This window comes from Xiphophorus couchianus, chromosome 24 (assembly GCF_001444195.1).
Source record: "Xiphophorus couchianus chromosome 24, X_couchianus-1.0, whole genome shotgun sequence".
NCBI classification, from domain to species: Eukaryota; Metazoa; Chordata; class Actinopteri; order Cyprinodontiformes; family Poeciliidae; genus Xiphophorus; species Xiphophorus couchianus.
Genome location: NC_040251.1, coordinates 1,326,962 through 1,348,394, shown reverse-complemented (window position 1 = coordinate 1,348,394; position 21,433 = coordinate 1,326,962). Strand labels below are relative to the sequence as shown.

The 21,433-nt window shown below is 37.4% G+C and overlaps 4 protein-coding genes across 9 annotated transcripts; all 4 read right to left on the bottom strand.

Moving 5' to 3' along the window:
- Positions 1-98: 98 nt before the first annotated feature.
- On the bottom strand, positions 99-2,984 carry LOC114140202 (OX-2 membrane glycoprotein-like). Its single transcript, XM_028009927.1, has 7 exons — positions 2,878-2,984; positions 2,301-2,639; positions 1,386-1,688; positions 1,253-1,309; positions 1,085-1,175; positions 956-1,003; positions 99-455 (listed from the first exon to the last, which is right to left on the bottom strand). The coding sequence occupies exons 1-7, from the start codon at positions 2,930-2,932 to the stop codon at positions 338-340; spliced, it is 1,011 nt and encodes a 336-aa protein (XP_027865728.1). The 5' UTR covers positions 2,933-2,984; the 3' UTR covers positions 99-337.
- Positions 2,985-6,143: 3,159 nt separating this feature from the next.
- Positions 6,144-9,013, bottom strand: LOC114140203 (OX-2 membrane glycoprotein-like). Its single transcript, XM_028009928.1, has 8 exons — positions 8,995-9,013; positions 8,775-8,888; positions 7,821-8,159; positions 7,445-7,747; positions 7,325-7,363; positions 7,164-7,239; positions 7,031-7,075; positions 6,144-6,934 (listed from the first exon to the last, which is right to left on the bottom strand). Exons 2-8 carry the CDS (start codon positions 8,830-8,832, stop codon positions 6,844-6,846), a joined length of 951 nt encoding a protein of 316 aa, XP_027865729.1. The 5' UTR covers positions 8,833-8,888; positions 8,995-9,013; the 3' UTR covers positions 6,144-6,843.
- Positions 9,014-10,000: 987 nt separating this feature from the next.
- LOC114140200 (OX-2 membrane glycoprotein-like) lies at positions 10,001-17,139 on the bottom strand. 3 transcript variants are annotated; one of them, XM_028009924.1, is made up of 7 exons: positions 16,868-17,125; positions 14,161-14,499; positions 12,194-12,496; positions 11,447-11,485; positions 10,894-10,972; positions 10,765-10,803; positions 10,001-10,624 (listed from the first exon to the last, which is right to left on the bottom strand). In XM_028009924.1, the coding sequence occupies exons 1-7, from the start codon at positions 17,052-17,054 to the stop codon at positions 10,534-10,536; spliced, it is 1,077 nt and encodes a 358-aa protein (XP_027865725.1). In that variant the 5' UTR covers positions 17,055-17,125; the 3' UTR covers positions 10,001-10,533. The 3 variants fall into 3 exon arrangements, with proteins under 3 accessions (XP_027865725.1, XP_027865726.1, XP_027865724.1); XM_028009925.1 differs by lacking the exon at positions 11,447-11,485 and having other exon boundaries at positions 16,868-17,124; XM_028009923.1 differs by lacking the exons at positions 10,001-10,624; positions 10,765-10,803 and having other exon boundaries at positions 10,914-12,496; positions 16,868-17,139.
- Positions 17,140-17,703: 564 nt separating this feature from the next.
- On the bottom strand, positions 17,704-21,094 carry LOC114140204 (OX-2 membrane glycoprotein-like). 4 transcript variants are annotated; one of them, XM_028009929.1, is made up of 7 exons: positions 20,884-21,093; positions 19,911-20,261; positions 19,545-19,838; positions 19,424-19,444; positions 19,268-19,346; positions 19,130-19,173; positions 17,704-18,992 (listed from the first exon to the last, which is right to left on the bottom strand). In XM_028009929.1, the coding sequence occupies exons 1-7, from the start codon at positions 20,936-20,938 to the stop codon at positions 18,934-18,936; spliced, it is 903 nt and encodes a 300-aa protein (XP_027865730.1). In that variant the 5' UTR covers positions 20,939-21,093; the 3' UTR covers positions 17,704-18,933. The 4 variants fall into 4 exon arrangements, 3 of the variants coding, with proteins under 3 accessions (XP_027865730.1, XP_027865732.1, XP_027865731.1); XM_028009931.1 differs by lacking the exon at positions 19,268-19,346 and having other exon boundaries at positions 19,576-19,838; positions 20,884-21,094; XM_028009930.1 differs by lacking the exon at positions 19,268-19,346 and having other exon boundaries at positions 20,884-21,090.
- Positions 21,095-21,433: the final 339 nt, after the last annotated feature.

The following is a 21,433-nucleotide window of genomic DNA, read 5'->3' as shown; positions in this document are numbered from 1 at the left end:
GCAAGTAAACTGTAACTAAGCATACAAAATACTTTCCTTTACTTTAGGACAACAAAAATCAATAAAAAGAGAAGATACAGAACAGCTTTACACACATCTTGAGGTAAGGAGATTTTATTCATATAACACATTTTCAGCAAATGTGCTATGTAATGTACATGAACTTTGAATTCATGTGAAGAATTCAAAGTTCTTTACATTAATTTGAAAGAAATACAGAAAGTATTAGAGTTTCGTTTATCCAACCAAATAGATTTCCAAATGGGATCCATTCAGTTTTCAAGCATTTTAAATGATCAACTTTAATGCTCATGTCAATCTGTCAGGTCAGAGGTCATCAAAACAGTCTTTTTGCCGCAGAAGGAAATGCTTTGAGGTCGTTGTTTTCTGGACTTTTCTTGGCAGAAAGTCTCTGTTTAACCTCATTCGTCAGCTTCATAAAAGGTGTTATGTTCCTGTAAAAATCATTTTAAATATTAAAACAAGTAAATATTCATATAAATCCGATGACACTCTGCAGAAGTTAGTTTCATTTCCAAAGGAGACCTGGCCCAGGCAGGCGGCAGAACATAAAACTATATATAATTAAAAGACACGATGATGCAAATAAATAATACATGATAGGAGATCTTAAGAAGGAATTCCAATGAGAGGAATTAACCTGAAGCATCACGACTCTCTAAAGTGGAACATTTGTGATGTCTGTGGAAAAAAGAGCATCATTTCATTGTGGTCTGCATTGAGAAAAATATTTAAAATGCAAATATGCAACTAAAGTATTCAGACTATATGAATTTACACTGTATATATGAGGAATAAAAAGTACCACTGTGGCATCGCTTCATAAACTGACTAAACGGAGGTGAAATCTTAACCTACTAAAGGTTTTAGGGTTGAGAATGAACAGGTTTAAGGTCAAAGTCAAAATGTTTGTTCTGTTACAACATGTTCTCACCTGTCTCCATGTTCTGGTCTTAATGGTGTTTTGTAATTCTCATCGTCTCTGTGAACAGAATAGTAATCAGAATTTAAGAGGTTTTTATTTTATATGGCACAGATTAAAAATGCTAATGAAGAAAATTACCTGTTTTGGACATTTTTAAGTCTCCAGAGGGTGATGATTACAACACAAGTCAAAGCTATACCAGCGACAACTACAAGGATCACGGGAATTACTTTGAGAAAAAGAAGAGAAATGTTTAACGGATCAACACAGAAAATGGAAATCAAACTTTTACACAAGAAAACTTACTCGGGTCTTTAAACTCCTGACTCTCATCAACATGTAAACTAGATTGTTTCTGTAGCTCTGTCAAAGAAAGACAACTTCAGAAACACAAACTGATCATCAGTCTATAAATTGAGAGTTTTAGAAAGTTTTTAACCATCATCAGACGTCTCTGTGAGTCCAGGAACGGTGACCAGCAGCTCTCTGGGAGCAGCAGAGTCCACTGACACTGAACATCCAACCTGTGTGCTGCTGAGAGCTGAGAGCAGAACGTTAGTGGTGACGGTGACGGTACCGTTAGTGTTGCTCACTCTGCTGGTGTTGTAGTGGGAGAAGCTGAGGTTCTGATGGAGAACAGTCAGTGTTACCATGGGAACAGGTCGACCTGTGGCTGAACAGGTCACAACCGACCCTGGAGGAGAGTTTGATCTGCTGACGTCAATGAAGGGTCCATGCAGCTCTGCAAGCAAAAAAAAGAAGAAATGTTCAAGTGCCTTGTAATTTTGTAACATTATAACCTCCAACAATTATAGCCGTCTTTCAACAATGATTTCTTCTTCGTTGGTCATCAACTGAAAACAGGTTGTCGGTTTCAAAAACACTGACCGTTTCCAAAAACGTTTTCATTGACATGGAAAACACAGAAAATGCCCAAAATGCTATTTTTACTCCCCCAGATCTGTATGTGGTGCTGAACAGAAGGGAACCAGATTTCTACTGAGCTCAGATTACACACACATGGACTCTTCTGCTCAGCAGGTGATTTTTAAGGGCGACTGATTATATTGAGGGCTGAGTTAGCTCCTGGTTTATCAGTCGGTTTTAAACCAAAACTGTCAGATGTGGACTAGAAAGCTCTCAATTTAACATTAAAATATAAGAAACAAGTTCATTACCAAGAAAATGCTATGCTAAACTACTGAAATGTTTTTATTGATGTATGGTGCTAGACAATACTTTTATGATTTATTAAGCAGGTTATTGAATTTATTTGTTTATAGAGCTCAAGTGTCGTTTAAGAAAGGTGTTGTGTTGTTACAGATCTGCAGATGTTCTGCTGCTCTTCACTCACCGTAGAGTCTTAAGCAGGTCCAGCCTATCAACGCTCCTTCAGAATAAGAGTTAAACAAACATCGGTAGCAGCCTTCATCCTGCTCCGTCACCTTCCTGATCACCATGGAGCAGCTCTGCAGAGATTCATACTGAAAATCCATCTTCTCCTCCAGACCAGAACTCACTCTATAACCAAACTTCTTGGTGTAAGTGGCGAGGTTCTTCTCTCCAAGGGGAAGAACTTTCTGCCAGGTGATCTGGAGGACATCTTTAGTTTTAGAGAGCTGGCAGCTCAGAGAGGCCTGGTCTCCCACTGCTGCCAACACGGACTGCTGGGTGTCGATCGCAGCCACTGCACCTGCATGAAGGAGATCACACCTTCTGTATCTGGCTTTTATATTATATAATAGTTTTGTGGAACATGCCTTTACATACTGCAAAAATCGAAACAGCCTGCTCCAACTAAGACTTCTGAGCTGCTTACTTTCATTTAAACATGAGCAAAATTCACAAGTTAAAACGTTTTTAACAACAAGCTGTCTCCAGCTGCTACGTCTTAGCGGACAGCTGTGAAAGACAAAATGTTCTGATCTTACCTTTTATAAGGATTCCCAACGAGAAAAAGAAAATCGGGACCGCAGAGCGAGACATTTTGTGCGCCAGAATTTCAAATACTTGCGGTCATGCGCAATGCTGAAGAGGTGGCGCTTACACGCAAACAAAACAAAATACAACACGAGTTAAATGTTTATTTTAAATCTGGGCATTATATTAGAAAACGTATAAATGCAGTAGTATTCTAACGGCTTATGTTTAATTTAATTATTTGAATTTTTTTCCCCCCGTGTAGAATCACCGCCGCCGTACGCATGCGCACTTAACCTACTTTCACTTTCTGTTGGGTTTTTAACGATATAAAAGCTACAGAACCATAGAGAGAATCATAACGCAGACAATGACGTCCAGTAAGAAAACACTCATTTATTGTAGTTTGAATTAAACTTACAGCTGCATCAGTGGCAGAGAAAAACATCCGACAAAACCTGGATGAAATGCATTTTAATCAGAAAGAGACAGCGACCTCCAGTGGCCATTTACCAAAATAAAGTATTTTGTATTATTTTTCCTTTTTTAAAATTACAAACTATTGAAATATATCAAATAAATTAAACAGACATAAAAACGAGTAAAATTGGTTTTCAGTTCAAAGCACAAAATATAACAACAATATGAGCATTTTTATTTTTTTTGTAGAGAAAATACAAAATTCGTTTGCAGTTCAGTCATATTTAACCCTATAACGCCAAACGTATCATATATGATACATGAGTTTTTGAGACCTCCAAATTAGCAGTGTGACATTTTTTTCCCTAAAAAACCCGATGTATACAATTAGACACATGTAGTGCACTGATAATCCAACAGGGGGTAGTAACTTTCTCGCCAGAGGCCTTTCCACTGATACTACAAGACTGCCATGGCAAAGGACTGGGACACATGCGTTTTCAGCAGGAAAACTTTGCCAATTTTAGAAGGCTAAGGTAAGAAAAAAAAATTGTTTTGGGGTGAACTATCAATAGGAACACTTACTGAGTTGATGCAATGTAAAATTACTTAGTATTTTATCATAATTTATTTGTAAAACCGTGTTGAAAAGTGATGTATCAAATTTGATACAGTGGGTCAGTTAACTCGAAAAATCAGTCAATTGTCTTTTATTGTACTTCGTGTATTTTACATCATGTCAAGCAATGTACAGTCTTTTTTCATATAAACTAATGACATGTTTGCATGTTCATAATTTTGGTACATTTATAGCTTAAAAATAGATATGCAACTTGCACCTTTTGCTTATTTTCAATGAAAACTGACCAATTCAAAGATAAAATAAACACACTTTTTTGTGCCTGTGTTTTTTTTAGATGGCAAAGACATACACTGTTGAAGATATTCTGAATATGATTATGGATGGGAATTCAAGTGACATTGAGCAGCTAGGGGAGGATGAGGATGATGAATGGACTCCTGCAAGGATTGAGGAACACCCAGATAGCGGCGATGATGACCACCTGAAGAATGTCACGCTGTTGACGAAATCATGGTGCCTTTCAAAGGAAAATCACATCTACGGTGCTACATGCCAGGAAAACCTCACAAGTGGGGGTTCAAGATGTGGGGACGTGGTGGGCAAAGTGGCTATCTATATTACTTTGATGTGTGCCAAAGGGCAGGAAATCTTGACCAAGAGAAATCTGATGTTGGTGCTACAGGAGATGTTGTCCTGAAAATGACCTCAACCCTTCCAGCAGGAAAGAATCACAAAGTTTTTGCTGACAATTTCTTTACGTCAGTTCCATTGGTAGAGCACTTGAAACAAAGAGGAATCTACTACATAGGCACAGTCCGAATGAACAGGGTGAAGAATTGCCAACTGATGGATGAGAAAGAACTGAAGAAAAACGGAAGAGGGTCACTGGATTTCAGAGTAAACCAGGAAAACAACATCATTGTGAGATGGTATGACAACAAAGCTGTGAACCTGCTCCCTTCTTTTGTTGGTGTTGAACCACTGGGCAGTGTGAAGCGTTGGGATTGAAAAGCCAAAACCCACATAATGGTTCCCAGACCGGCCATTGTTGACACTTACAACAGGTTCATGGGAGGCATTGACCTTCTTGATATGCTTTCTGCACTGTACAAGTTCAGCTTCAGATCTCGAAGATGGTACATCTACATTTGGTGGCACACCATCACAGTGGCAGTAATCAATGCATGGATCCGCTACAGAAGAAACCTGGAGAAACTGCATCCCAGGCAGAAACACCTGCCCCTGCGAAGGTTTCAGGCCTCTGTTGCCACTGCCCTCACAAGTGCACGAAAGGTCAAAAAGTGTGGCAGTCCTTTGTCCTCTCCGGAAGCAACGCCAACCCCTCCTAGGAGGAGGAAAACCACTGAGTTGCCCCCTGATGTGAGAAAGGATGGCCTCAATAATTTCCCAACATGGGGAACCCGACAGACATGCAAGCACTGTGTGGGCCACTTTGCCCATGTGTTCTGTAAGAAATGCAGAGTGCATCTTTGTCTGAAGAAGGACAGAAACTGTTTCCAAGCCTATCATAATGCAAAATAAAAAGGTTGTGAGCCACAATATGTCTAGAAAATAATTGAAATGTTATGTTCTCGAGACTGCCACCCTGCCAGTTCCATTGGTGGATTTGTTATTGCTGCATTGTTGTAGCACTTTTTATGTTTGGAATTAACAATTTATCTAACTTATTTGTGTTTTATTATGTTTTTGTTTGTTCAAGAAAAAATAATCTTTGAGCATTGTGACCCGATGTATCAAATATGATACAAAATGAAACTCATATATGGAAAATGATATTTGAAAAAATTTTTTTTTGTTTGTTCAGAGGGACCAATAAAGGCTCCAGTTTCAAAGAATTGGAATTTTCTGTCAGTTATTTCATGGTGTGGGCTTTACAGGGTTAAGATAATACAAACTAAAACGACCAACAGAAAGACAAAAGAAAAAATTGCAATCAGCACACGTTAGCTTATGCAAGCAAACAATACGTTTTACTGTAATTGGCTATATGTGGTATAGGTGAATATTTTTTACATCATAGGCAAAAAACAATCATCCTTGTTCAAATAAATAAAAATTTTCAATCAGTCCTTGAATTATTTTACATGTTCATTAGTTTTTCCTCCATTTCTAATGTGTGATGCAACATCTGTAAAGGCTCAGGTTCTGTCAATACTCTGTTTGGGAATAAGTACTGACTCTGGGATTAATAAAGTATATTCATTCATTTGTTTACCACCGAACAGCTGAAAAAGAACATAAAAAATAATGTACTTTTTTTTTTACATCTGTTTTAATATGATACTTTTCCTTTGCCTGTAATTCTAAGTTCACATTGTTTTAAATGTATGTAAAAGAAAAGATACAAAAATTTTATTTCTCATTGTATTCCAATATCAAATGTAAAACATTTTTCTTTCTGGTTTTACATCATTGATTTCATCGGAAATCATGAAAGTTTGCAAAGATTAAAAAATATCAAGCATAAAGTCCTCATAATTGCAGTTTCTTTTGAATCAGCAGCAACTTCGACATTTGTCTAATTCATTATGTAGATGTATACATTACCTTCAGTACAAAAACAAAAATACATTCTTCTCCTTTAGTCACCTGGTGTGAAGATACTTAAAAGATAATCTTTATTATTGTAAAAAAAATAATAATAAAAACAAACAAGAAAACAATACTTGAAAAGGTGCAGGAGGCATTATTTTTGTCTAACAGCATCTTTATAAGAAATGTTTTGTCATCATTTTTGATCAAATTTGGTGTAAAAACCAAACAGCATCACTGAAAACAATACAAAAACAGAAAATATTTCATGCTCTTGCAATTATAAACACTGATTGTTGTTCAGTGGAACTGAGACAAAACTTGATTACCGGCTTTTATCTAATTAACTTGAGGATTAGCTGCCTTATTACATATTGGTGGGTTAACCAAACAAAAAGGTTAAAATGTAGTGTTTCTGTTGTCATGGCGATGAGTATAACCCACTGTTTAGTTTTTGTTTTTCAGGTGTTTGTTGTCTGAGGTTTTTGCTCGACGCTGATGAGATGTCCATCCTTAAAATTAATCACAATATGTTAGTAAGACACTGATGTTCTTTATGTCATATGAGCAGGAAATGGAAGGGAGGAATAGATCGATAAAATACTTACTTCTGATTTTCTGTGGTGTCCTCTGAAGGTTTCTTATTCCTGTGGCTGATTTAACAGTCACCAAAGAAATGTTTTTGAGACTTTAGTGAGGAAAAAAAACCTCAGCAACAAAAACACTGTTTGATCGACGTACCTTCTCTGATATCTTATTCTGAGCAGGAAAGCTAAAGAAATCATGACTGGCATCACTGCAGCAATCAAAGGCCATACTTTACAGAAACAAAGAGATGAAATACGTTTCAACAACAGGAAGAACTGGAAACTCCATATGTGAGAATCTCAGCATGCACTTACTGGGGGCGAGGTGATATGACCGAGATTGTTTAGCCAACCCTGACAAATGAGATTGAAACATGTAAAATATACCAGTCACTAAATAATCATCCAATGAGAGCCTTCCAAAGAGTTTCTAACCATCATCAGACGTCTCAGTGAGTCCAGGAACGGTGACCAGCAGCTCTCTGGGAGCAGCAGAGTCCACTGACACTGAACATCCAACCTGTGTGCTGCTGAGATCTGAGAGCAGAACTTTAGTGGTGACGGTGACGGTACCGTTAGTGTTGGTCTCTGTACTGGTGTTGTAGTGGGAGAAGCTGAGGTTCTGATGGAGAACAGTCAGTGTTACCATGGGAACAGGCCGACCTGTGGCTGAACAGGTCACATCCGACCCTGGAGGAGAGTTTGACCTGCTGACGTTAATGAAGGGTCCATGCAGCTCTGTGGAGAGAACAGAGATCAGCATTAACATCTAGTTATAGAGATAAACTCTGTGATACTTTCAGGTTCTCACCATAAACCTCCAGGCAGGTTGCAGCTATCAGAGCTCCATCAGGGTAGGTGTTGAACAGACAGAGATAACATCCTGCATCCTGCTCTGTAACGTTCCTGATAACTATAGAGTTCTTCTGCAGTCCAGCTTCTGTAAACTGAACTTTATCTTTAAATCCAGGATTCACTGTTTCACCAAAATACTGGCTGTAGGAACCAATATTCCTCTCTGTTTTCTCCAACACTTTCTGCCAGGTGACCTGCTGGACGTCTTTAGTTTCCAGGAGCCGACAGCTGAGAGGAGCATCTTCTCCTACTGCTGCCAACACCGTCTGCTGGGTTTGGATCAAAACTGCTAAACCTGCATGAAGGAGATCAGATGACCTGTATCTGGCTTTTATGACAAAAGTACCTTGCAGAACGATTCATATACTTTAGATGTTTCACACTTTGTCATGTCACAACCACAAACTACAATATCGAGTTGAATGTTGTAGATATGCAACAGTTGGAGCAGGAATGATCTATTTTGATAGTAAAAGTTTTCAAAAAGGTAAAGTGCAGAAGTCATTAAAGGCCAAGTTCTGACTACATACCAGTTGACATCACATATTTCACTTTTATTTGTAATGCAGTAGGTTGCACTTTATTGTATTGTAGGGATAATAAAGTAAAGCAGCTTCAACAGAATTGTATGCCACACTTTTCAGATTTAAATCTGTTAAAAAAAAATATATATCTTACATTAAATATGCTGGAGTTTGTGTTTGAAACGGGACAAAATGTGGAGCAAGAAAACCTTTACATGCTATAACAAGTACAAGAAAGGATCAACTGCAAAAGATTTGTAAGTTGTTTGCTTTCATTTTAAAACATGATCAAAATGCAGAAATGAAAAACGTTTTTAATTACAAAACTGTCCGCAGCTGCTACATTTTGTGTATAAAGCTGTGAAAGACAAAAGTTCTGATCTTACCTTTATTACAGATTCCCAACAGGAAAAATAAAATTGGAACAGTCGGTATGAACTCCATATGAGCGCCAGAAATTCAAATATGAATTGTAAACACGACGCTGAAAAAAGTGGTGCCTGGACGAAACCAAAATAAATTAGAATTTAATTCTGATTTAAAATCGGAGCAAACTGCGTCTTTTTACAACGTTAATGTAAATAAAAACGTTTTTTAACAACTTACCCTTAAATGTATCTCTGTTTGAATTTTCCCACCACCGGAAAAAACGTAAGTCCTTTTATACTTTCACTTCCGGTCATGACGCTTATGTCTGGTCATATGACCAAAGTGCCAATTTTAAAAATAAATAAATAAATAAAATCCTAATATTAAATTCCCAGCCCGGTTCACTCCACGATTTTCTCCTCACGACAACAAGGCGCTGAGAAAAGGCGATGATGTTTTTGGTTGATTATTATTATTTTTCTTCTCTGCTCTCCAGGTTTTCTTCCATTACCCTCATTTTCTAAGAAGAGCAAAATAGTTTAAGCACAGACACACAAGCTTTTTAAACTGGCAGTGAAAAGACTCTTTAAGTAAGAATGCATTTATTGTTGATGGTCGAGTTACCTGTAGATCTAATACATAAATTAAAACATAGACTAGGAGATGTAAAACCGGTATGATCCATCTTCTCCACTGTGGAATGAAGGAAACTATTATTATTTTAGGATAATCTTTTGAATAATGTACAGATCTGTACGTGTTTTTTTAATTGTTATTATGAAGCACATTAGTGTTCATGATATTTATTAATTTTCTACATTAACAAAGTAGAACAGTAACACCACCCTGTTTTTGGTGTACATCTCTTCAAAAGGTGATGCTCAATATAACATCTTTTTTGAATGCATGATATGAAACATTTCTGCTTCAATGTAAAGCTGCTGTAGTCTAGACAGAAAGCAGTTTGTCTTTGAAAATACTTCTTGATGGTTTGTCAGTGGCTTGAGATGGTAAATTATATTGAACTTGAGCGATAATATCAAAGATACAGAACCACAAAGATAAAGACCATAACACATTTTAATGATCTTACAGGAGAATAGAAAACAAATATTAACATCAACATCATTCACCTGATAAAGTAAAAAAGCAAATAAATCCCAGTTTCAAGTTTAGTGTGAAATACATTCAGAAACTAAAATGTGTATTTTAATTTAATTAAAGGCTTTTTGATTTTTATTTCTTTTTTTTTAAATTGCAAAAATTATTGCAGTTAGTACTTAGCAATAACTGCAACATTGATCAAAAGCCGTAAAGATTTTTTAATGACGTGTAAAATGACTTATTTTTGTTTAAAAAAAGAGGTATAAAAACAGTAAAAAAGTATAAAACCAAACAAAGCACAATTACATTAAAAAAGAAATACAACACTAAGATCTAATCAGACTAGTAGCTGCAAACACTGATGGAGTATCTAGTCATTGGTACAAGAACTTGGTAACGGGCTTTGATCCAATTAACTTCAGGTTTAGCTGCCTTATCAATTTGATCAGGTATTGATGAGTCACTGTTGGCATCAAACACATACTTGACACATTCATGTTTGAGGAATATTAGAATCTCCTGTAGTGACCGTTTCAAGTTATTTCTGACATGAACAGTATTTTTGTAATAACTCAAGTTAACAATTATTTGATCACACCATGCGTTTGGAAAATTTTAAAATAATTCCCCCATCACTCCTTTTGAATCAAATATTCAAACGAAGAGCTTCTGTTATTGTGATGAATTGGACTCGCTGTTTTGTTTCTGCCTCTCTGGTGTTCGTAGTCTGACGTCTTTAGTCGACACTGGTGGGTTGTCCAGACTTAAAAACAAAATGAACAGAAAAGAATCTGCCTTATAGCGTTCAGGAAATAGAGAGTATGCATCACTTTACAGGGGAATGTAAAAGATGAGATAAATCTCCATCTGTGTAACTGAGGAATGAATGAATAAAATCCTTACTTCTGATTGTCTGTGGCGTTCTCTGAAGCTTTCAAATTCCTGGGAATGAATTTAGTTAGTAAATCAAATCAAATCTGAGACATTAATGATGTAAAACTCAACAACAAAAACATTGTTTGATTGAAGTACCTGTTCTGAGATATTCTTCTGAATTGTAAAACACAAATACAGATCAGGACAATCAGGAATACAACAATCAGAGGCCATCCTTTAGGAAGAAATGAAATGTGTTTCAACAACAGAACAGTTTTCTCTCTTGCATAGATCTACTAATTCCCATTCTTTACACTCAAATAACATTTTTCTTTTGCAAGTTCCACGTGTTCGAACTGCAAAGGGAAGCAAGCATTCAGTGTTATGGCTCCTTCTGCCTGGAATCAGCTCCAATCTGGACTCAAGATGGCAGAACTGGTTTCAATGGATTCATTTTGAGCAGTTCTTAAAAACAGGCAACGAGACTCTATGAAACAGTGTCACTGCTTTTAAATTGTTTTTTATTGTTTTACACTTGTGCATATGTAATAATTAGTTTTATTTTGTAACCAGGTTGCTGTGTATTGCAGACTTCTGCCCAGGTCCCTCTTGAAAATGAGATCCAGATCTCAATGGAGTTTACCGGAAAAAAAAACAAAAAAAAAACTAAATGAAAAATCAACATGTGAGAATCTGAACATGAACTTACTGAAACCTCTGAAATCTGAATCCGATTGGTTATTCAAACCTGGTAAAAGAGATTCAAACATTTACAATCACAAAGTGATCTGCAGTTTATACACAGGGCCCAAAGGTAATCACAACCATGGAGGTCCACCATACACACACACACACACACACACACACCAATTTACTCTTATAGTTTTCCACATTTTGTTGCATTACAAATCCAAACTTTAGTGTATTTTAGAGAGATTTTATAAAACGAGCACAATGATAGACAGATGTGAAGTGGAAGGAGAACGATACATACATTTCCATTTCAACAGAAATCTGAGAAGTGAAGTTTATTCATCTATCTATTCATACCAAAGAGCCATTTCCTTATGCAGATCAAAAATTAAGTAGATTGTTAATTTGATTTTCTGGACGTTAATCTTCCAGCAGCAAACCTGAAGCTCTTCATCCAATCTGATTGAGATGGAACAATTTGATGGAGAAAAATCATACAAATATTCTGGTCTCTAAAATGTCGGTAGAGAGATTAGTAACATAAAAATGCAAACTGGAGGGAATTTTACCAAATATTGACACAAGATACTTAAAACAAATATCACTTCTTCCAGGTTTTTATTTGTTGGTAATATGGTCTCTTCATAATTATGCTCCCACTGGTTGGTCAATACAAAAGTGTGTGGTTGCACTGTGTCAAAATTGAAAAGATTGATGGATGTGAATATATCTGTGAGGCACTGAACCTCTAAGAGTTCCTCACCATCATCAGACGAATCTTTGACCTCAGGAACGGTGACCAGCAGCTCTCTGGGAGCAGCAGAGTCCACTGACACTGAACATCCAACCTGTGTGCTGCTGAGATCTGAGAGCAGAACTTTAGTGGTGACGGTGACGGTACCGTTAGTGTTGGTCTCTGTACTGGTGTTGTAGTGGGAGAAGCTGAGGTTCTGATGGAGAACAGTCAGTGTTACCATGGGAACAGGCCGACCTGTGGCTGAACAGGTCACATCCGACCCTGGAGGAGAGTTTGATCTGCTGACGTCAATGAAGGGTCCATGCAGCTCTGGGAGAGAACAGAGATCATGGTCGACATTAAGTTATAGAAATTAACCTTGTAATCCTCTTGGTACCTACTAGGAGGTAGCATGTTGGAGTAGCTCTGTGACTTTTTTTTATTTTTTTTTAAAACTTTCATTCCTCCATTTCTGCCGGAAACATTTTTTTTAAACATCCCCCTCTGGTTTTGATTGTTTTGCAGTTTGGAAGCAGTTTTGCTGATTTCCTCTTGGGCATTTGTCATGATGCGCAGCCACAACAGGAAGACAGCTTACAACAGGACTAACTGCCAAACATTGCAAAGCCTAAAAAAATACCTCAACTGTAGCCACAAATCAGTTGAAAAGGAGGCCTAACAAAGACCCAGCTAGAGTATTGGTAAATCAGTATTATGTAAATCAGTATTAGGCTTCAAGATCAGTCGCATCCCTGACTTCACTGTTTCTCTACTGGACTTTCTGACTATCGGAGCAGACAAAAACCTAAAGAACAACTGCAAAAGCAAAGGAGGTGGATTAGCGGTGCTTATGAACAACATGTGGTGCCGTCCAGGACATGTTGCTGCGACGTGTCGTTTCTGGAACCCATGTTAGCAGTAAGTTTCCATCCATATTATTTACCAAGAGATTTCAAGAGAGTGTTATTTTGACAACTGCTCCCATTCAGCTGTTACTGACGATGCGTAATTCCATCAGTTCAGTTGTTACTAAGCTACAGACATTATTTGTGGCAACATTTGTGAGCTTGAGTCACGCCTTAATATCTGCTGTAGTTACATTTCAACAGTTGGACAGCTGCTCTACCAGAGAAAACAAGATGTTGGATGTTTTATTTTTTTTATGTAAACATCAAAGATGCACACATCTTCAAAGCAAGACCTTCTCTTGACAAATCCAAAAATATTAGAGATGTGAGGTCAGGGATGAAGAAGATCACAAGTTTCAAGAAAAAGGAGAATTTGACAGATGAAAGTCTGAACAGAGCAAATAAGCTGAACTCATTCTTCAAAAGATTCAGTTCAGGAACAAGCTCATCATCATCATCATCATCATCATCCTCATCCTCATCCTCATCATCCTCCTCTCCTGTTCCCAGCCAAACAGACATCCTATCCTCCTTTCGTTTGACAGTTTTCCTGTCCTTCAAGAAGTGGAGGTGGTTCTGGATTATAAATACCTTGGTGTTCGCTTGGACACCAACCTGGACTGGAGTTGGAACAGTAAAGCTACAAGAAGGGACAGAATAGACTTTACTTCTTAAGGAAGCTAGAGCCTTCAGTGTTTGCAGAGAAATGCTGCATATCTTCTATTAGTTTGTTGTTGAGAGCGTCATCTTTTGCTGTCATGTGTTGGGGCAGCAGCATCAGAGATGAAGGAGGCTGGTTCTGTTCTGTTCTGGAGATTACTATGCAACGAAGGATTCTTCATAAAATCAGGAAAATGATGGACAATCCTGAACATCCTCTTCACAAGACTGTTACACAATGAAAGTGAAGTGTTTCCAGTCAGAGGGTTTTCTAGAACTGCTGAAATGCTGACGGTCACATGAGACCCTTTCTGCTCAGAGTCATGAGCTTCTCTTTATAGGAACCTGAATAATATGAGTTACAACATTCAACTTTCCCTTTGGGATGAATAAAGTATTTTTGAATTTACACAGTCAGGTTCTCACCATAAACCTCCAGGCAGGTTGCAGCTATCAGAGCTCCATCAGGGTAGGTGTTGAACAGACAGAGATAACATCCTGCATCCTGCTCTGTAACGTTCCTGATAACTATAGAGTTCTTCTGCAGTCCAGCTTCTGTAAACTGAACTTTATCTTTAAATCCAGGATTCACTGTTTCACCAAAATACTGGCTGTAGGAACCAATATTCCTCTCTGTTTTCTCCAACACTTTCTGCCAGGTGACCTGCTGGACGTCTTTAGTTTCCAGGAGCCGACAGCTGAGAGGAGCATCTTCTCCTACTGCTGCCAACACCGTCTGCTGGGTTTGGATCAAAACTGCTAAACCTGCAGGACATAATCAAAGAAAATGGATCAGGAAATCTTTATTTATATCATGTATCATTCCATAAAAGTGCTTTGATTTACTCTCTCTCTATGTTCTTAGGATGGAAAATCACAAGGATTGAGAAACAATCATGTTTGTCGCAACTTTATATTAAGAAGGAAACCGAATCTGGTTCACTTCTTCTTTATTCTTTCTGGCAGCCCCAAGTAAAACGTTAAGATATGAAAACCCTCAATGAGTTCTTAGTTTCTCAAAATACAGATGTCGGGATTTCATTGAACAGGCTGTCCAACAAATAGATTTGTAATAATCTAGTTGCATATCCTGGTTATAAAGATATAATAAAATGATCCAGTTCTCAAATGTACAAAGTTAGACCACATTTCCCCAATGTCTTTTATTAATTAGGGATATTGACTAGTGCTTCTTCCATTGGATTTTTATCAGGGAAGTTGCAGCTCGATGGTGTTGATCAAATGTGTCGATAAAATTATAATTTTGAGAGAGCACTCTTATAAAAACAGGAATTTGGGATATTTTTTGTCTGCAGCAGTAGCAAGAAAATCTAGACTAACACCTGGTCATAATACTATGGGGGGAACTAAAAGAGAGATCTGCCTCAACAAGTCTGGAGAGTTCAGTGGACCGAAGCCTCGTTATTAACAGGTAACATTCCTCAACTATCATAAACAAGAAGTCAGAACTGAGTTACTGCAGTTTAATGTGGTTCTAGAAGCTGTAAAATATATTTTTACTCATGTCTTTAATGCATTACAGCAGGAAATCTGTTGTGTTTTTCTACAGATAACATTTGATTTAAATACATATAATACTCTTAATAATGCGTAAGACCAGACGTTAAAAGCCAACATCACATTCAGGACTTTTTGGCAACATTTACAACACTGAGGAGAAACAGACTTTAACGGTAAAATACAGACGGCAGCAAAACGTTATCAGTTGGTGTTAGTTGGTGTTAGGATCTCACAACACAATGTTGTCTTGTTTTCTCACAGTTAATCTTGGTGATATTAAGCAACATCTGACTTATGATCTTCTTGTCTGTTCCTTAAAAAGCAATTCTGTTGCTCAACACTCTGCTGACTGTCCATAAACGTAAGGCAACATCATCCCTAACGTTTATAAGTGAACCACAATAAAATGAATGCATGTTCTTTTCAGAGGCTTAGTGCAATAAATGTTACGAGACATAAATGTTTTGAAGATCTGAGTCCTAAAACCAGAGTCTAAGTCAAGTCTGAGTCTTTTATTTAGTGTGACTTAAGCCAAAGTGTAGCTTTTTATGTTTCTGTTGGGAACTCTATTGTGATTAAAACACGTCTTTCCAGGTCTGTTGTTCCTTTAGTGTAGACATCCCAGTTCCTCCTGTCTGGTTTGGCAGTTAAACCGTCTGCATTTCACAAAGTCAGTTAAATAGAAACACACCTACCCAGATAATCTTTAACTAGAAGCTGAACAGTCTAGATGTGGTATTCACTATTGTGTATTCCACTGCAGTAAATGTGATTAAAACAGTTTTTCTCAACATCTTCTGGACCTAACTTTTATCTGCAAAATGTAAACTAAACCAAGCAGCATTATTATTCAATAATAATAAAAAATACCTAGAAAAAAAAGTATTTGACGAAGGGACACCTCAAACACCCAGTACATCCTGGATTGTAATTTTAGATTTACTTTTTTTAGAACGGAAGTAGTAAGAGAGAGAGAGAAAAGATCTAACTAAGGTACAAGAAACAAATTCCCTAATTAAAGTTTTTTTTGTTGTTGTAAATATTAAACATTTGAAACTAAGACCCAGAGTTAGTTACTGTAATATTTCACCCAACATCTAACCTGCAGATGTACTTTATAGATTTACTGCCCTCCTCCATAAACAACGCCACTCAACAGACGGGAATTGAAGCGACACGTTACTTAAAATATTATTCAACAGGTAAAAAGTCTGCAGCAGTAAAACTATTAGAAGTACATTTATTTAAGAAATTAATTTCCTAGTAGGTTAAACATGAATTCCTTCCCCTCGGTTTAATGACTGTAGTAAGAAACAAAGGGCAGAATCTGTTTGAAGCAGGCGTGTTGGCTCCGTGCCAGCATTGTTAGGAGAACTGGATCGAACTGTTTCATTAGTGAAACTAAAAAAGGTTCTGTTAGGTCCAAATCATCAGATCTCAGAGTACCGAAGGAGTTAATTCAGATCGGATCGCATTTATTTATTTATTCATGAATGAATGAATGAATGAATGAATGAATAACAAATGCTTTCATCATAGGAATACATTAGAAAACAAACAAAACAAAAACTCAACTTCGTGAACTAAAAGCTTGAGCAGTGTTTGTTCTCACCTTTGTGAAATGATCCTCCGAGGGTAAAAAGACTCAAAATTAGACACATGTCCTCCATGCGGCATCGCAACGTCGGTAACGTGGAGAACAAATGATTCAAAGGCAACACATGAACCTGTGAATGAGTCACTTGATTCTGGTTCGACGTGTCACTGACTCCACTGCTGCTAACGGTGATGAGAAACATCGTTCATGACTTCAGCTGCGACTTGGTGTTTCCCTTCGCTTCCAGACACCCAAACTGATCAACTTTTAATTCTGGAAATGTCTCTCCGGGAGATTTGCAGCATGTACATTTCTGCGATGTAGAAAACAAACACAAAAGTCTTTGTTTTCTACATCCATGCTTGGAGCTCCACCTGCCTCTCTTTGGATGGATTTGTGCATATTTTCACGTTCAGAAATAAAATCAAATATTACATCACACCGATCCAAACTGTTGCTGCAATGTCGGGTTTTTTTTCTTTTTAGCAACCCTTCTTTTATATAATTACTTATTTAATATTTTAAGAACATCTATTAACTGTTCCACAGTAACTAGAAATTTCATTATTAATTATTAATCATTCATTTAAAAAAAAATGTTCCTTGGTCCCAATATATCCAGTTTGATTTTGCGTTTGCCATCATTTAACAACTATAATAGATTAACAAATTAGAATAATTCAACATATAAGTGAGCACAGAACTTAAAGGTAAAGTGACTTATATATATATAATTTTTTTTGTGTGTGTTACAAACCCTAAAACTGTCATGTTGTGACACTATAACATTGAGACAGCTATTACCCACCTTGGATGGGCTGAGGGTACATGTGACAGAAAAGAGACACACATTCAGCTTAACAGGAAAGTTTATTCTTCTTCTGAACATACTCCATTTACAATACTTCATATGCAATACTTCAGGTGTCACTGAGTAACTCAGTACATGACAAATGGCCATAATGTCGCTTTAAACTGAACAAGGATTATTTGAACAAGCTCAGTTTAACATTATGAATTTTGCCAAATGACAAAATCTATTCACAGATGGCTTTTGATTATCTAAACCATATTATAGTTGTTTTTTTTTAAAGTGTGTGCTTTAACTCAAACACTCGCTTTTTCTCAGACCTTTTGTATTTGAACGCTAAAAGTAAAACACATGAATTGCGCTTAACATTTTTAACAGGTTTTACAATTTTTATTCTGCACCAGTACAATATACTTGAATATTTAATGATTTTAGTTTTTAACTGTATTAGCATTAATTTGCCTCTCAAACATCTCATTATATTTAAAACCTTTTTACTTTTTTCTACAGTTTTATCTATATGAATCTTCCATGTAAGTTTTTTTTTTTTTAATCAAACCATATACCCAAATATTTACTTTGATCTGTCCTTTCTATAACATCCCCATACAATTTGAGATTCACATTAAGATTCAATTTCCTATTTGTAAAGTCAACTAATTTAGATTTGGACATTGAGAATCTAAATCCCAAGTTTCTATATTATGTAATGCCTCTTGCAATTTCCTAATTACAAATTCTAGATTTTTTCCCCCTTCTTCCAAATAATACCATCATCTGCAAATAATGAAACACCAAAAGATTTATCTATATTACTAAAAATATCATTAATCATTATAATAAATAACTGAGGACTAATTATACTACCTTGGGGATTCCAGTTTTTTTATTTGATTCTTCTACATAAGATTGTGATTAACAGCGATGTTTCCAGATAGCACTAGGAGAAGACAGAGGAGCTTGATGTTTTCACAGACGGTCCGTCTCATATTGTACCGTTACAGAGAGACAGAGTGGTCACAAGTACTTTACCGACTGAGGAACAGGACAGTGAAACACACTGATAGCTTCAGGGTCAGTTTCACCATCAGTTAAAATAGAATTTATTGCTTTACAAGAGAAAATACTGCGTAAGATCTTCAAACGCCTCTAATTCAATTGATCTGGGCCACAAAACTTACAGCTGCAGTTATTTAGCAGGAAGAAAGTTCAAATTTTGGGTTCCTGTTGTCATGGTTATGGTTGGGACTCGCTGGCTTGTCTCTGTTTTTCAGATGTTCGCGGTCTGAGATGTTTCTTTGGTAACGAAGAGTTCTCCACACCTAGTGCCTGTAAAACAATATGTTACTTCCACACTGATGTTCTTTTAAAGTGCAGGAGACACACAGAGTAGATCATATTAGCATGGAATGTAACAGAAACAACTATATCTGAGTAACTGAGGAGTGAATGAATGAAATCCTTACATCTCATCGTCTGCATCAAGACAGTTTCCAGATCCTTTCTGTGTCTTAAAGGAATCCAATGAAACAGTCAAGAACAAAATGTTTCCAGGGCATTAACTTGGCAAAACAACAACAAAATCATTGACTGAAGTGAAGTACCTGTTCTTATATTTTCTTCTGAGCCGACAAAAACACATACACAACAGCAACATCAGCAATACAAAAGTCATCGTCCATTCTTCAGGAAAATGAAATGTGTTTCAACAGCAGAACAAAGAGAAAAATCAACATGTGGGAATCTGAGCACAAACTTACTGGGGACTTGAGATTGTTCACCTGAAAAAAAAAATTAGATTTAGATATTTACAATCACGAAGGCGTCATCAGTCACTAACCAATAACCAAATGAGAGTATTAGGAAGCTCCTGACTATTACCAGATGTCGTTTTGACTCCAGGAACGGTGACCAGCAGCTCTCTGGGATCAGTAAAGCCCACTTCCACTGAACATCTAACCAGTGTGCTGTTGACAGCTGAAAGCAGAGCTGTGGTGGTGATGGTGATGGTACCGTTGGTGTTGGTCTTTGAGCTGGGGTTGTAGTGGGAGTAGTAGACCATATGTGACACAGTCAGTGTCACAGTGGGAGCCGGCTGACCTGTGGCTGAACAGGTCACAAGTGACCCTGGAGGAATTAATGATCTTCTGACGTCAATGAAGGGTCCATGTAGCTCTGTGTGGAGAACAGACATCAGCATTAACATCTAGTTATAGAAGCTAACCTGTGATACTTTCAGGTTCTCACCATTGAACCTCAGACAGGTTTCAGCTGTCAGATTTCTGAAAGGGTAGGAAGTGAACAGGCAGAGATAACACCCTACATCCTGCTCTGTTACATTCTTGACGATTATGGAGCTGTTCTTCAGTCCACTGTATGCAAACTGAACTTTATCTTTAAAGGGTGGAAACACTTTTGCACCAGAAAGAAGGTTGTAGGAGCCAACACCGTGCATCGTACTCCCCGAGAGCTTCTCCCATATGACCTCCTGGACACCGTTACTACCCAGAAACCAACAGCTGAGTTGAGCATCTTCTCCTACTTGTGCTATCCTGGTGTGCTGGGTTTCGACCACATGTATAATAAGTGCAGGAAACACTGGAAAGCAAAGAAGATTTCAATGGCTGCCCCTGAAATTCATTCATCATATTATTGGCCCCCACTTGCTGGTGAAACTGACCGATCCAGCCGCATTTTCCCCATCGTTCTCTGTAATTTAAGTTTTTTATTTTGTTTTGTTTTGCATTAGTCATTGTTTAACAGAAGTGAATGACTCACACCTGTCAAACTTTTCTTATGTTAAAACCAGAAAAAAACCCCAAAAGCTTTTCACTACAATTGCAACTGCCAATATTTTTTTAGGATGTGTATCTTCTTAGCAACAGAGATGAAGTTCAGTCAGGCTGGATTGGAGATCATCTGTAAGTCTTCCAACAATTTCTGAGCCAGATTTAAGTCTGGACTTAATAAGACATTGCATGGATTAGAAATGTGTTACTTATGATATATTTAAAATGTAGACTCATCGGTCATATTTCAATCGGATATCTTTTTTTTTTATTTTTATGAATGTGCATGATCAATGCGCCTTCCAGCAAGTCTCGGCACGCATGCGCTTTTCTGCAAAGCACCGGAAGAACGGATCCGATCCGAACAGAGTGAATGAATCGCAGATAAAACATACAGGATAAACCTGTACAGCAGCGATGCTTAAGCTCACCTGTATGTAATAATCCTGCGAACAGGAAGAAAACAAATCGGGTGCTCTCCATCATGAGTCATCGTAGCTTGCTCCCAAAAGTTTATTTTCACCCTGGCAAGCAACAATTTGGGGCGTTACCGCCACGATCCGTTCAGGAGAGTAACAACAGGGAACGAGCAAGAGCGTAACTACAGACACGCGACTCGTGTTATTGTTTACGTCCGGATATTTCGCGCATGCGCACAGTGCTGGCGGACGAAAAGATTTGCTCTTACTTGCGATTCATAACCGCGCCGCCGCAGTAGAACAAGACAAAACCTGGAGGTGTATTAATGAAGTTCAGCGCGACACAGCAAAGGGTAAACAATGCATGAAGTTACTGAAGAATAACTAAAAACAACTCATATTCTACCTTTCTTTTCTCGCTCTCTGTGTAGGCTAATCAGATTCGTTGCCATGGCAATTGACTGACAACAACGTCGCTATTCCGTCAGGATTCAACTCCAAAAAAATATATAACCATTTTCCACACAAAGAACGGAACATTCAGTCTGAACAGTATCATGTT

Bases quoted from the DNA above. Each gene is read 5' to 3' on its own strand.
- LOC114140203 (XM_028009928.1), bottom strand. From the start codon at position 8,832: ATGGAGTTCATACCGACTGTTCCAATTTTATTTTTCCTGTTGGGAATC. The intron at 7,748-7,820 runs GTGAGAACCTGA...TTCTCTCCACAG, and splicing joins AACCTGCCTGGAGGTTTATG to AGCTGCATGGACCCTTCATT. The intron at 6,935-7,030 runs GTAAGTATTTTA...ATTAATTTTAAG, and splicing joins GACACCACAGAAAATCAGAA to GATGGACATCTCATCAGCGT.
- LOC114140202 (XM_028009927.1), bottom strand. From the start codon at position 2,932: ATGTCTCGCTCTGCGGTCCCGATTTTCTTTTTCTCGTTGGGAATCCTT. The intron at 2,640-2,877 runs GTAAGATCAGAA...TCCTTCATGCAG, and splicing joins GTTGGGAATCCTTATAAAAG to GTGCAGTGGCTGCGATCGAC. The intron at 1,004-1,084 runs GTAATTTTCTTC...TTCTGTTCACAG, and splicing joins CTTAAAAATGTCCAAAACAG to AGACGATGAGAATTACAAAA.
- LOC114140200 (XM_028009923.1), bottom strand. From the start codon at position 17,054: ATGTTTCTCATCACCGTTAGCAGCAGTGGAGTCAGTGACACGTCGAAC. The intron at 14,500-16,867 runs GTGAGAACAAAC...TATGTCCTGCAG, and splicing joins CGGAGGATCATTTCACAAAG to GTTTAGCAGTTTTGATCCAA. The intron at 12,497-14,160 runs GTGAGAACCTGA...GTTCTCTCCCAG, and splicing joins AACCTGCCTGGAGGTTTATG to AGCTGCATGGACCCTTCATT.
- LOC114140204 (XM_028009929.1), bottom strand. From the start codon at position 20,938: ATGATGGAGAGCACCCGATTTGTTTTCTTCCTGTTCGCAGGATTATTA. The intron at 19,445-19,544 runs GTAATAGTCAGG...TTTTTTTTTCAG, and splicing joins TGGAGTCAAAACGACATCTG to GTGAACAATCTCAAGTCCCC. The intron at 18,993-19,129 runs GTAAGGATTTCA...ATTGTTTTACAG, and splicing joins CTTGATGCAGACGATGAGAT to GCACTAGGTGTGGAGAACTC.